General features: G+C 38.4%; 2 protein-coding genes across 13 annotated transcripts; one reads left to right on the forward strand and one right to left on the reverse strand.

Annotated features, from left to right (window-relative positions):
• Window positions 1–1,844, reverse strand: LOC130496247 (uncharacterized). Of its 12 annotated transcripts, none has more exons than XR_008935358.1 (4): window positions 1,249–1,844; window positions 1,090–1,120; window positions 787–835; window positions 1–614 (listed from the first exon to the last, which is right to left on the reverse strand). XR_008935358.1 is itself a non-coding variant. In XM_056988177.1 (3 exons), exons 1-3 carry the CDS (start codon window positions 1,180–1,182, stop codon window positions 352–354), a joined length of 468 nt encoding a protein of 155 aa, XP_056844157.1. In that variant the 5' UTR covers window positions 1,183–1,840; the 3' UTR covers window positions 59–351. The 12 variants fall into 12 exon arrangements, 1 of the variants encoding a protein (XP_056844157.1); XR_008935356.1 differs by lacking the exon at window positions 1,090–1,120 and adding an exon at window positions 976–1,039 and having other exon boundaries at window positions 1–708; window positions 787–885; window positions 1,121–1,844; XR_008935350.1 differs by lacking the exon at window positions 1,090–1,120 and adding an exon at window positions 976–1,039 and having other exon boundaries at window positions 59–614; window positions 787–885.
• Window positions 1,845–1,864: 20 nt separating this feature from the next.
• On the forward strand, window positions 1,865–5,394 carry LOC108813963 (hexokinase-3). Its single transcript, XM_018586579.2, has 9 exons — window positions 1,865–2,470; window positions 3,078–3,228; window positions 3,311–3,490; window positions 3,765–3,839; window positions 4,017–4,172; window positions 4,249–4,347; window positions 4,439–4,566; window positions 4,707–4,785; window positions 4,867–5,394. The coding sequence occupies exons 1-9, from the start codon at window positions 2,199–2,201 to the stop codon at window positions 5,221–5,223; spliced, it is 1,497 nt and encodes a 498-aa protein (XP_018442081.1). The 5' UTR covers window positions 1,865–2,198; the 3' UTR covers window positions 5,224–5,394.
• The last annotated feature ends 9,279 nt before the right edge of the window (window positions 5,395–14,673 follow it).

The raw sequence follows: 14,673 nt of genomic DNA on the forward strand, positions 1-14,673 counted from the left end.
AACCTTAGAACACAATTTTATTATTTTTATCTATGTACTGCGCAGTCTTCAGAACAAATTTAGATTAAGAGTATAAAACACTCGTTTCACTTTTATTTTAACAAAATAAATGCTCAATTCAGAAACACAAAGATATGAGTTTTAGCCTTTTAGGATATGAAATCTGCACATCTATCTATAAGGGAATCATCAAGGTTTGGATATGAAAGGACGGTGCTCTTTTGATTGAGGATCTACCTTAAGCGAGAGATTGTTACCATGAAGTAGATCGCAGATCTTTGAGTACATCAAGAACATGTGACAGGTCTCCTCCACCACCACTGCATTGTGATGCAATCCTTGAATTTTCCTTCAGCTCAACCTTCTGAAACATACACTGCTTCTCTGCCTCAGTTTGGTCAACCTCTGTTTCAGATAGTTACTTGCGCATTCCTCCTCAAACTTGTCCATTTCCGTAGTACATTCTTTACAACATCTCAGCCTCCCGTTATGCTTTGTTAGCTTTAAGCTGGAAGCCTCTGCTAGCTTTAGCTTCGCGATGCTCTCTAACTCGTCTATATCAGGTTTCTTCTTATGCCAGATCGATACTTGCAACATTTCTTTGTTTTGTATGCCTGTCCATTGAAAAAAAAATATCAGATTCCACATATGTCTCATATCCTCGTACTTCCAATAATCCTGTGATGAACTCTTACACCTTCCACTCATCTAAATACAATATGTGTGAAAGAGAAAAGATTCAAAAACTGAGAAAGAATAAAGGATCTCATATGTAATCACACTCACCAGAGAAATTTGGAGAACCTCGGCCAAATACACAGACTCGCCCTTAATCCTTTGGTTAATCAATCTGAGGTGAGAAATAGTCTAGTGCTTGTTCATCCTCTGATACATGACCGTGAAACAAATTTTAATCAACAAAAGGTACACTTAAACTTAACAACAAAGAGAAAGTGTTAGCAACGAAGAACTCACTCAGACTTATACTTCTCTCTTGTTATGCGCAAGTGGGTATAATTTTTTTGAACAGAAAGTGAAGCTATTGGCAGACAATGGGAAAGTTAACATACAGATGTGATGAGATTATACCTGTATGTTCAATTACAGAATGTGCACGCACCTGAAACATGGTAGATGACCACATGCGCAATTGCAATCCAAAAGAAGCATAAAAAAAAACATCAAACAGGAAAATCATGAGATTATGCTCTAGACCGGATATAAAACAAATCCGTAAGATTGAAATACCCAATCAGATGGAGAATCAAATGCCAATATCATATGGGCCTTAGCTTTATTTCTGCGTCTACCAAGTGTTGAGACTTTTGAGCTTGTTGACACTGTCTTCAAGCATAACTAAAGGGACTGAAATCATCTTTTTCACCGGAAAGAATCAGATGCGGCTTCCGCCTAAGCAAACAAACAGCAGGAGAAGTCACCGGGAACTGCAACGGGGATGAAGACTTCACCGGAAAATTGTGCCAAATTGACGACGGGACATGGCGGAGGAGAAAGAGAGATCGTGGATATGGGTAGTTTTAATGATTATAATGAGAGTAAAGGCGTAGAAAACACAACGATTTCAGTTACAGAAACGGATTAGAATCTGGATCGTCGCCGTCTCAGCCGATCGAAGTGAAACGAAGAACACGAATCACCACGGGTTAGGGTTCGTGTAAAGTTACGTGGTCCCTGGGCTGCAAAACGAAGCGAGAGTGAAAGCCCAAGAGAAGCCCGTACGCAGCGTTTCATTAATTGAACACGTGTCAGCACGCCATGCAACGAATTTGTGAGGTGGCGGCTGATGTGTCGAGAGGAGAGAAACAACCATCTTTTATATAAATAGATATTCATCACTTCGCTTTCCAGCCCCTTCTCTCTCTCTCTCCTTCAATCTCTCTCTCTCCAAATTTATCGACAGTATCACCTCCGGTAAGAAAACTCGAGTTCGAATCGTTTCAGACATAGCCGGAGTTAAACCACCGTCGAATCTTGGCAGTTAATTTAACGGTGGGGGTTAGAGGAATACTTAACAGCTGACCGAGGAAAGGCGGTTATAGAAGTCTCTCGAGAGACATAAAGAAAGTCGTTGATGATGTTGAAACGGAGTCGTTTTGTTTTGTTGTCTGATCGGTGGTACTCGCTGCTCAACTCTTAGGTTTAACAAAAGGAGTAGTAAAAAAGGATTGGTGTTGGTGATGGGGAAGGTGGCGGTTGCGTTTGCGGCGGCAGCGGTTGTGGCGGCTTGTTCAGTGGCGGGGGTGATGGTGCGGAGGAGAGTGAAGAGTCGGAGGAAGTGGAGGAGTGTGGTTGAGATTTTGAAGGAGTTGGAGGAGGGTTGCGATACTCCGGTGGGGAGGTTGAGGCAAGTGGTGGATGCTATGGCCGTGGAGATGCACGCTGGTTTGGCTTCTGAAGGTGGCTCCAAGCTTAAAATGCTCCTCACTTTCGTCCATCATTTGCCCCAAGGGTAAAACCTTTCCTTTATTGTACATTGAATCCCATGTCCCTTAAGTTTGATGGATATTAGTGAAGTCAAATGCTTTGTTGCTTGATTCATAAAGTACAATGTCTTGCTCTAGAATCTCTGAGTAATGAGCTCATTCTTTGTCCTGGTGTCTCGACTTTGTTCTAAAGAATTAAACAAGTGTCAGTGGGTACCATTTTTTAGCAGGCACAGATTCTTTGATTCTGTTCTCTCTCTCTCTCTTTTTAATTTGTATCTGAAGTTTACATCGGAGTTCTCCTTTTTATCTCTTACTTTTACTTTGGTATCTTGTTCCTATCCACTATATTCTACTGTTCAAGGAAAAAAGAACGTACTAGTTTCTTCATAAATGTAGCCATTGGATTCTCTCCCTTTATTGTTGCACGCGCCTCTCTTTTTCTAATGTTCTTAAGCAATGAAGAAGCTTCCACAATTTTTAGCTTCATCTGAATAGGATAATGTAACTAAGTGCACATCGGGAGATGTATTTCAAACTGTTTGGTTTGGCTACAATGTCCCTCCCTGTTTAATACCTACATCAATCGTAGCATTTGTGTGTAGGAATTGCACTGATTGTTTTTTATTTCAGGACGGAGAAAGGAACTTATTATGCACTTCACCTTGGAGGCACTTATTTTAGGATTTTGAGAGTCCTTCTGGGTGGCGAAAGGTCGTACCTTGATGTTCAAGATGTTGAACGACATCCTATACCTTCACATTTGATGAACAGCACCAGCGAGGTGACTCCTCATTTCTTTTTTATTTCTCACCCACCAGTCCTTGCTTGCTATTATATAATGTATGTTTTTCACATGATTGCAGGTTCTTTTTAACTTTCTCGCCTTTTCCTTGGAAAGATTCATCGAAAAAGAAGGAGACGGGTCTAGTTCACAAGGTGTCAAGAGGGAACTTGCATTTACGTTCTCGTTCCCTGTCAAGCATAGCTCTATATCTTCAGGAGTTCTGATCAAATGGACCAAAGGTTTCGAAATTAGTGAAATGGTTAGTGAAAAATGATACTTGCATTACTTCTTTCTGCAACTCATGGCTTGGTTTGTAGATATTGTTTCTTAGTCATTAGCATATTATTATATCATTTCCTGAAAGAACTCTTGGCTTAACAGCAGGGGATGACCTTGACCTCAAAATCATTAGCTGCATTATTATTATTATTTTGTGACATTTTAATCGATTTGTTAGTATTTTGTGGGAGTTAGCATTTTGAAGACTCAAAAGTAATTTTTTTAAATTAACATGCAAATCTTTATTTTTATAGGTTGGGAAAGACATAGCTGAATGTCTACAAGTAGCGCTGAACAGAAGAGGCCTTGATATGCATGTTGCAGTTCTTGTAAGTGCTTTTTTTCATGGGAACATAATAAATTTACTGGCAAATTTTGGTCTTTCTTTCTCCTTTTCATTCTACCATGTTTACAACATTTTTTGAGGCCTTTGCTGGACTGTCAGAAAAAAATCTCATGAAACGATTCGTAGTTCTTAATGGATTTTCTTCTGTTTTTCTGAGCAGGTGAATGATACTGTCGGAGCCTTGTCACTTGGATATTATCATGATCCAGACACAGTTGTTGCCGTTGTATTCGGAACAGGTAGTAATGCATGCTACTTGGAACGAACTGATGCCATTATCAAGTCTCAGGGTCTGCTTACCACTTCTGGAAGCATGGTACTGAACCAGTTATATCATACTGTAGATCCCATAAAAGAAATATATAAGATTTTGTTTCATTCTTATGTTTCAGGTAGTCAATATGGAGTGGGGGAATTTTTGGTCCTCACACTTGCCAAGGACTTCATATGACATTGACTTGGATGCAGAGAGTTCAAATCCAAATGATATGGTAATCTTTGCTTAATTTCCCTTTGTTCTTCTATCTGGTATTGCATTGCATCATGAGTTATTACTAGGTGATTAAGATATTTCTTATATAGGGATTTGAAAAGATGATATCAGGAATGTATCTGGGTGACATTGTTCGAAGAGTAATTCTTCGCATGTCACAAGAATCTGATATCTTTGGACCTTCCTCTTCTTTGTTATCTGAGCCTTATGTTCTAAGGTACATTTCCTTTATATCTCTTGCTAGAATTTTGAATTGTTGTCTAACAATATGATGCTTGATCTCACATCATTTATTTTCTAACAATCTAATTAGTAATGTGTTACTTGATTATAACTGTGTCTACTTCAATCTCTCAGAACAAACTCAGTCTCGGCCATGCATGAAGATGACACACCTGAGTTGCAGGAAGTAGCAAGAATCTTGAAAGACTTGGGGGTAATTATATAATCTCACCATCATAGTAACTTGTTATGGAACTTGAGGAAGCTTAACTTGGATGTGAAATGAACAAAACAGGTAGCAGAAGTACCATTGAAAGTGAGAAAACTCGTGGTGAAAGTATGCGACGTGGTGACACGAAGAGCGGGGAGGCTAGCAGCAGCGGGGATTGCAGGGATCTTGAAGAAGATAGGCAGAGATGGAGGCGGAGGAATCACCAGCGGCAGAAGCAGAAGCGAAATCCAAATGCAGAAAAGAACAGTGGTTGCAGTAGAAGGAGGTTTGTACATGAACTACACCATGTTTAGAGAATACATGGAAGAAGCCTTGGTGGAGATTTTAGGAGAAGATGTGAGTCAATACGTGGTCGTTAAAGCCATGGAAGATGGTTCTAGCATTGGCTCTGCTCTTCTCGTTGCCTCTTTACAGTCATGATGAATCAGTTAGTATCAATTTTTGTATTATTGGTTTCTGCGTCTCTGTGTGTGTAAATGTATTTATTCAATATTTGTTTGTTGTTAATTATTTATTGTTATATAGACGCATATGACATAGCTTCTGTGTAAATATCTAGGAGGGTATTATCTATTCTTTGTTGCTTCTATTCTTATCATGTGTATGGGAAAATAGGTAATGGTTCCTCTAAAAAGTTTTCTAGACCATGTAAAAAGGTGATGATGATAAAAGGAAATTTTACTTCTATTTGCTCTTTTTTTCATTCTTTTGATTTTTAGTAACCAAAGGTACTAAAGAAAATCGTAAGCAGCAGCTAAAAACTTGGAATCAATGAGCTTATAGGAGAAAAATCCAAGCCACAAGTGTAAGAATTTAGAGTGAAAGTTGAAAATTTGATCAAACTGATTTAATATCTGGTAATTCTTTGTCATATGAGTTCTCTCTTTTATTCAATCTCTTCACATTTGATGAATAAAGAAAACTACTTCATGGTTTTGGTCAATTATATGGGTTGCATGGTTGGTGGCTGAATGACAATGTGGTGGACCTTTGACCTTTCCCTTTGTCTAGATTCATGATGGATGGGTTGCAGCATGTGATGCACATCGCACATTTATCTTCACTTCAGGGCTTTTTGTTTCACCGTTTGTCATTTCATTTAGATGATTCATTTGTATGATCTATTCAGATGATCCATTCAGATTTTTGTGACTGTTTGTTTGTTCATCCAGATAGCTCATATAGATGAATCATCGAAATATATCTTATGTTTGTTTCTTTATTTTAATTTTCATCTAAATGAGTTTAATAAACAAATTACCAAAATACTCTTGTGTTGATTTAGTCATATATTTGATATTAATTTAAGTATATTACATTTAATTATTTAGTCTAATATATTTATATTAGAATTATTTCAAAATTAAGGAGTTTTTTGTGGTTTTGGCGGAAAACCAATTTTTTTTTGTTTTAGCGTTAATTTTTGGGTTTTGGCGGGAAAACGAGATTTTTTTTTTGTTTTGTCGAGAAAATATAAATTTTCAGTTTTGGCGAGAAAACACTTTTTGTGGTTTTGGCGGGAAACACATTTTTGGCGGGAAAACGTGTTTTGCGGTTTTGGCGGGGAAAACATGTTTTGCGAATTTTGCGGAAAACAATATTTTTCGGTTTTCGCGGGAAAACGAAAATTTTGGGTTTTGGAGGGATAACAAGGTTTTTTCGATTTGGCGAAAAACGATATTTATCGATTTTGGCAGAAAAAACGTTTTTGTTATTTTGGTGAGAAAACGTTTTTTTTTTTTGCGATTTTGATGAGAAAATAAAATTTTCAGTTTTGGCGGGATTTTTTTTTTGTTTTTACGGGAGAGCGAAATTTTTTGGTTTTGGTGAGAAAACAAGATTTTTTGGTTTTGACAGAAAAATGAGATTTTGCAATTTTGGCGGAAAAACGCGTTTTGTGATTTTGGCGTGGAAATGCATTTTTGCAATTTTGGCGGGAAAACATATTGTTGTATTTTGGCGGAAAATTGTGTTTTGGAGGTTTGGCGTGAAAACATATTTTTGTGATGTTGGCATGAAAACACGTTTTTGGCGTGAAAACGCGTTTTTGTAATTTTGACGGAAAAATATATTTTTACGATTTTGGCGGGAAAACATGTTTTTGTGTTTTGGTGTAAAATACTTTTGGAGTTTTGGCGTGAAAACATGTTTTGTGATTTTGGCATGACCACACGTTTTTGCAATTTTGGGAGGAAAATACGTTTTAGCAATTTTTACAAGAAAATGCATTTTTGACATTTTGGCTTGAAAAATTAGTTTTTAGGTTTTCGCAGGAAAATGCATTTTTTATGGTTTTGTCAGTTTTTATATATGACAAAATGATACTATGTTAAGTTTTGTAATTTATAATTAAATTAGAGGTATAACAGACATTATACCATTTTGAATGAACCATTTCCATTCAAATGATTCAAATTGGTTTAGCTAAATGGACTTTAAAATTAAGTCTAAACTAGATCTTGATTTGTCCGACTGGGCGGGTGTTTACTTTAACTTGTAAAAATATTATCAACTTATACCAAATTAAAAATTATTGGATTTTATAAAGTATGGTTTACGGTCTTTGCTATTATATGATTGTTATTGTATTTAATGTACTTATAACACGAAAAAATACTAATGTTAGTATATATATTTTTGTGTTTATTTGACATTGTAACCATATATTTTTTTAATAATGACGTATCTATCGTATTAATGGACAACAAATTTAGTTTGAGAGAAATGTATTTTTACCTTATATTATATAAAAACTATAAATACCAATAATTATAATAAACAACCAATAATTACAATTACCCAATAAATAATTTATTTATCAAAATGGATCATAATAGCAAATTAAATAATATGGCTCAATTCTATAGTAACATTTTTTTTAAAAAAAGCTAAACCCAAGATATATGTTATTTTTGTGTCCAAACAACATTTTAATTTTTCTAACTCTGCAATTCATGTTGCCAAACAAAACTAAAGGGTACTTCTACTTAAATATCTCTTGATTTTCTATCCAAATATTCAAAGAAAATCAATTTATATGTTACTTTAAGGTATTTTGACATATGTTTTTCAAATTCATATGTAATATATAATTTTTGTTATAGATTTAAAAAAATTTAAAGTATATAATGAATTTTAAAATTTTAAAAACAATTTAAATGGGTTATCAAAACCCGAACCGAACCCGAACTGGAATTTAGAAATACCCGAATGGTGCTGAAATCTTTGACCCCGAAAATCCGAGACCCGAATAGATCCGAACTGAACCCGAATGGGTACCCGAACCACCCCTAGCCGGGTATATTACTTGTTTTACATTTTTTAAAAATTTAATTTTTATATTTGTGTTTTGGTCATATTTAAATTTTTAATAATATTTTTAAATGAATAATTTTTTTAATAAGTGTATTAAAATAGTTAAACCACACATATATCAATAGGTCATGATGCTGTTTTAATAGAATAGATAAATTAAATCATTTAATTTTCTTATAAAACAGCTATTTAAATTTATTATTTATCTTAATTGAATCATGAATTTTTATTTTATTGGTCTAAATTTTAATCTGTTTTGAGAACTATATACTCCCTCCGTTTATATATGTGTCATTTTGATATTTTTACATATATTAAGAAAATGACGGAAGTAAATGTAAGTTGTTATTAATTACACATCCGTGACCAATATTATTTGAGATAAATAATTTTTTTATAAGACAAATATAATTTGTAATTAATTTTCAGCTGAAAATAATATAATTTGTATTAAAATTGTAAAGTGATACTTTTGTGTAATAAAAAAAATATTAGAATGACACTTATTACGAAACAGAAGTTGTAAGCCGGCCCAACCCAAGATAGATGTTGGCTCTCACTTGTAACCACAAAAGGAATAAAATTAAAAAGAATAAAATAAAAGGAAAATCTATTCCTCTCCTAATTTGATAAGGAATAATTGTAGTCTTTTATTCCTTAAATCTTAAGGAATGTTAAGGAATCATAGGTAACAAATATTCCTTGTAAATGGTGTAAATTGTAAGGAATGCTAAAGAATTAGCTATTCCTACACATTCCATTGGTCACCATTTGGAGCCGTTATCTTTGTGTCCAAACAACATATTTTTTTAACTCTGCAATTCATGTTGTCATACAAAATTAAAAGGTATTTCTACTCATCTGGATGATCCATCTGGATGAATTTCACTTTTAGTATCTAAATGATTCAAATTGGTTGCTGAATAGACTTTAAAATTAGAGAAATTAGGTTCTATATACATACCAAAACCCATAATTAGCTGAATGTCATTTCACTATTTATATTTTCTAAATTCCAAGGCTGTCCCTATTTCTCTAACTCTCTTTCTTCTTCTTTCCTAGCTCGTTCTTTTCTTTTTTTTCTTCAGTGTATGCATTAGGCCTGGGCATTTTACCCAGACCCAAAGACCCGACCCGAAACCGACCCGAAAAAACCCGGTCCGGGTAGGAACCGACCCGAGCAAATTACCCTATCGGGTCTTGTTGTAGAGGACCCGCGGGTCTTGGACCCGACCCGACCCGAATCCGAAACCCGACGGGTACCCGAATTAATAATATAAATTAAATAAAATGAATCAATGGGGAGTCGAAGACGGGTTATTTTTCTACATAACAAAGGGGTCAACCACTAGGAGACAACCAACTATTGTTCTATCTCGCATAGTTTAGTATATATACACATTTTAATATAATAAAAACACAAATTTTAAATAAAATGTCAAATATTTTCGGATATATTAATATTTTCAGTTTTTTTTTTGTATTTTTAGGTATTTTTTAGGTTGAACCCGAACCGAACCCGACCCGAACCCGACCCAGAACCGAACCGATAAATTCTAGTTACCCGAATGGGTCCAACTATATAAGACCCGACCCGACCCGGACCCGGTACGACCCGAACCGTTCCGGAACCGAAAATTTGAAATTACCCTATCGGGTCCTAAACTCCTAGACCCGAAAGACCCGGACCCGAAAGGATCCGACCCGAACCCGACCCGACGACCCGAATGCCCAGACCTAGTATGCATTAATTATAATTCTGAAACTTTAATTTATTCATCGTGAGTTTTCAAACATTTTTTTCATTGATCTTCAAAAATCTTCGTCAATTCCACCACCACAAAAATAATGAGCTCCTAAACTGGCAATAGATAGCTCTTCCCCATTATTGATGCCTTTAGTTTTGTGAGGTTTGGGTCAAAGCCCATCCGACTTGTTCAACGTTGGGCCGGCTTGCACAAGTTACGCGCGGATAATCTGTGGGCTTAGTCGACGAAGCCCATTAGGTTAAAGGCATACATAACATGTGCGTTAGGTCTACTGAAGACTACGGTTCTTCTTCAAGCAGCCACCAGAGATCAAGCCAGAGAAAGAGTCAAGCTACACAAGAGAGACAGAGACATTAGTATAAGCTAAGAGAACATTGTTGAGCTCATTTGTTCTAGCTTAAAGGCCTTGAGACTAATTGTGTCTTCTTGGTGTATCTCTAAACCATCACAGTTCTATAAGTGATTGGTTCTTGTACTCTTTATTGATCTAGTGGATTTTGGGAGCAAGAGATCTCCCACGAGACGTACCGCGCCGAGGGCCGGGAACTCGTTAAAGTTGCTTGTGTCATTTAGCTTAACATACAAGTAACAAGTTAAACACTTAGATTGACAATCACACGAGACTGAAAACGTAACAAGTGGTATCAGAGCTCTCGGGTTAAGGCGTGTGATTAATCTAAGCGAAGAGGATGGTCAGCTTGTCCAAGGCACGGATTGAGGTGGACAGGTTTGATGGTACTGGGGATTTTTCGTTGTGGAAGGTCGGGATGTTGGCACACTTCGGGGTACTGGGTTTGAAGAGTATTCTGGATGATGAGAAGCTGCTAAAGGATCCACCAACCGCACAGGAGGAGCTGGAGAAAGCTATGAAAGATCCGCAGAAGGGGATAGCAGGAATTGCAGAGACAGTTCCAGATATTGATCCAGTCAAGTTCGAGAAGTCTGAGAAGGCAAAGGACTTGATAGTGTTGAACGTGGGTAACAAAGTCCTACGTAAGATTACACACTGCGAGACAGCTGCATCAATGTGGTCCACGTTAAACAAGTTGTACATGGAGACATCTTTGCCGAATAGAATCTACCTTCAGCTAAGGTTCTATACATTCAAGATGTCTGATTCCAAGAGCATCGACGAGAATGTTGATGACTTTCTGAAACTGGTGGCAGACCTCAACAATCTACAAGTAGAGGTGTCTGAGGAGGTACAAGCCATCTTGCTACTAAGTTCACTATCGCACCGGTATGATCAGTTGAAAGAGACTTTGAAGTATGGAAGAGACACTCTGAGTCTCAGTGAGGTTACTGGAGCTGCAAGGTCAAAGGAACGTGAGCTGATTGAGAGCGGCAAAGGTTCTAAGTCTTCAGGGGAAGGACTGTATGTTGACAGGGGCAGATCAGATAGCAGGTCAAACCGTGGCAGTGGCAGTGGAAGGAATGGAAAGGGGAGATCGAAGAGCAGATTTGGTAGGTCAAAGTCTCGACCTAAGGGAAACAAGGGCTGCTTTATTTGTGGAAAGGAAGGGCACTGGAAAAGAGAGTGTCCAGATCGGAAGTACAACAAACCAGAGAACTCAGCCAACATTGCAGAGGAACCGAAACAGCCTCTGGTGTTGACCGTGAGCACTCATGAGCCGCAGGAAGAGTGGGTCATGGATTCTGGTTGTTCTTTTCACATAACTCCAACAAAGGAGTTTCTGTTCGATCTGGAAAAGTTCGAAGGAGGCAAGGTTCTGATGGCTAACAATACTCACAGCAATATCCAGGGAATTGGGAAGATAAGGATAAAGAATCCAGACGGCTCAGTTGTGATTCTCACGGGTGTAAGATACATGCCAGGAATGAGCCGAAATTTGATATCATATGGAATGCTGGAGACTTCAGGTTGCAGGTATGAAGGGAAGGATTTAATGGTTCACTTCTACAAGGATGATAAAAAGGTGATTTCTGGAAAATATCATCAAGGGCTGTACTATCTGCAAGGGTCAGTGTTGAAAGGCGAGGCAAACTCGTCCAACGAAAAATGTGATTGGACAAGTCGGTGGCACTCAAGACTTGGTCACATGAATCTGAAGAGTATGAAGGTTCTAGCCAAGGAGGGATACGTGCCTGAGAAAGAGGTTGATGAGTTGAAGTTTTGCGAGGAGTGTGTGCTGGGGAAGTCCCATAAACAAAGCTTCCCAGTCGCAAAGCATGTTACAAAAGGAATCTTAGACTATGTGCATTCAGACATGTGGGGTTCACCATCAACACCAGACAGTTTGGGAGGTTGTAAGTACTTCATAACCTTCATTGATGATTACTCTAAGAAGGTATGGCTATACTTTCTAAAGAACAAGAGTGATGCATTCGCGACATTCAAGGAATGGAAGGCTGCTGTGGAAACTCAAACAGAAAAGAAGATCAAGTGTTTGAGGACAGATAATGGGCTGGAATTTTGCAACAGAGAGTTCGATGGTTTCTGCAAGGATGCAGGCATCAAAAGGCATAGGACGTGTACCTACACTCCTCAGCAGAATGGAGTGTCAGAGAGGATGAATCGAACTATAATGGACAAGGTCAGGTGTATGCTTGCTGAGACAGGGTTGGATCAAAGTTTCTGGGCTGAAGCTGCATCAACGGCTGTCTACCTGATCAACCGGTCCCCGAATCAAACAATTAACTCCAAGTTACCTGAACAGGTTTGGACAGGTGCAAAACCGGATTTGAAGCATCTAAGGCGGTTTGGGTGTTCAGCGTTTGTTCATGTCACTGAGGGAAAGACCGAACCCAGGGCTGTGAAGGGTGTATTCGTGGGGTACCCATTTGGTACAAAGGGATACAGGGTCTGGATATCTGAGGAAGGAAGGTGCAGAACAAGTAGGGATGTGGTATTCAATGAGAATGAAATCTACAAGGATACGTTGAACAAAGGAGTTGAACAGGTTAAGTCAGTTGCAGAAGAGGAGAAAGTTCAGACAAGAAAGAAGCCTAAGAAAAGAGTGTCATTCAGCGATGATTTGATTCAGGGTCCAACCATAAGTGCTACTGAGTTGGAAAGAGACGTCACATCAGATCAGGAGGATGATAAGGAAGAGTCTTCATCATCAGAAAGCTCAGAAAGCGAGACATGTTCAACCGGGGAAGTTGTTGAACAGGTAGCGGACTACACTCCTCAATCATTAGATGATTATGTTCTTGCTCGGGACAGAGAGAGGAGGAGGAACGTGAGACCTCCATCAAGGTATGAGGATGGTAATTTTGTGGCATACGCTTTGAATACTGTTGAGGACTTGGAAGTTGATGAACCAAGATCATATGCTGAGGCAATGAGGAGAGAAACAGAAAGCGATGGAAACAGGCTGCACAGGATGAGATGGATTCTCATAGGAAGAACAGGACCTGGGATTTGATTGAACGACCAGACAAGCAGAAAGTGGTCGGGTGCAAGTGGATCTTCAAGATCAAACTAGGTATACCAGGGGTTGAGGATGAGAGGTACAAGGGAAGAGTGGTAGCAAAAGGGTATTCACAGACTGAGGGAATTGACTACAATGAGATCTTCTCTCCAGTGGTGAAACACGTCTCCATCAGGTTTATGCTATCAGTGGTTGTTAACTTGGATTTCGAATTGGAACAGATGGATGTTAAGACTGCTTTCTTACATGGAAGTCTCGAGGAAAGGATCTTAATGGATCAGCCAGAGGGATTTATACAGCCAGGAGATGAAAACAAGGTGTGTCTATTGAGAAAATCACTTTATGGATTAAAGCAATCTCCAAGAAGGTGGAATCAGCGGTTTGATAGCTTCATGAAAGATCAGTTGTTTGACAGGAGCACCAAGGATCCATGCGTGTATGTCAGGGATGCACAAACTGATAAAGCTATCTACTTATTGCTTTATGTTGATGATATGCTTATTGCATCAGGGAACAAGAAGGTGATCAGGGAACTCAAAGATAGGCTGAATGGGGAATTTGAAATGAAGGACATGGGACCAGCTTCGAGAATCCTAGGCATGGATATTCGAAGGGACAGAGAAAAAGGTACACTGGAGCTGTCGCAGGATACCTACATTGAGAAGGTATTAAGAACGTTTGGGATGCTGGAAACTCGTTCAGTGTTGACGCCGACAGCTGCCCACTTCAACCTGAGAAGTTTGACTGAGAAAGAATGGAAGCTTGAAGCACCATACATGGAGAACGTTCCATATGCGAGTGCTGTAGGGAGCTTAATGTATGCTATGGTCGGCTCAAGGCCAGACCTAGGCTTCGCAGTGGGGTTTATCAGCAGGTTCATAAGTAAACCCAGCAGAGAACATTGGGAGGCAGTTAAGTGGGTGTTAAAGTACCTAAAGGGAGCATCTAAGGTCAACCTAACATTCAGGAAGCATACAAGGTTTATTATTGAAGGTTACTCAGATTCAGACTACTCTACTGACAGGGACAGAAGAAGATCAGTTACAGGGTATATCTTCAAGGTTGGAGGAAACACGGTTTCATGGAAATCTTGTCTGCAGTCTGTGGTTGCTCTCTCTACCACAGAGGCAGAGTACATGGCGATACATGAGGCAGCGAAGGAAGGTTTGTGGCTAAAGGGTTTATGTGCAGAGTTGGGGTTCAAGCAAGGCAGTTTTCACTTGCATTGTGATTCACAGAGTGCTATATCTCTAGCAAGGAACCCAGTTCATCACGAAAGGACAAAGCACATTGATAATAAGTTCCACTTCATCAGGGACCTGATAGCAGATGGAACTACAGTCCTAAAAAAGATCCACACGTCAGTTAATCCAGCAGATTTTCTGACTAAG

The sequence above is a fragment of the Raphanus sativus genome, chromosome 1 (genome assembly GCF_000801105.2).
Source record: "Raphanus sativus cultivar WK10039 chromosome 1, ASM80110v3, whole genome shotgun sequence".
Classification (NCBI taxonomy): domain Eukaryota; kingdom Viridiplantae; phylum Streptophyta; class Magnoliopsida; order Brassicales; family Brassicaceae; genus Raphanus; species Raphanus sativus.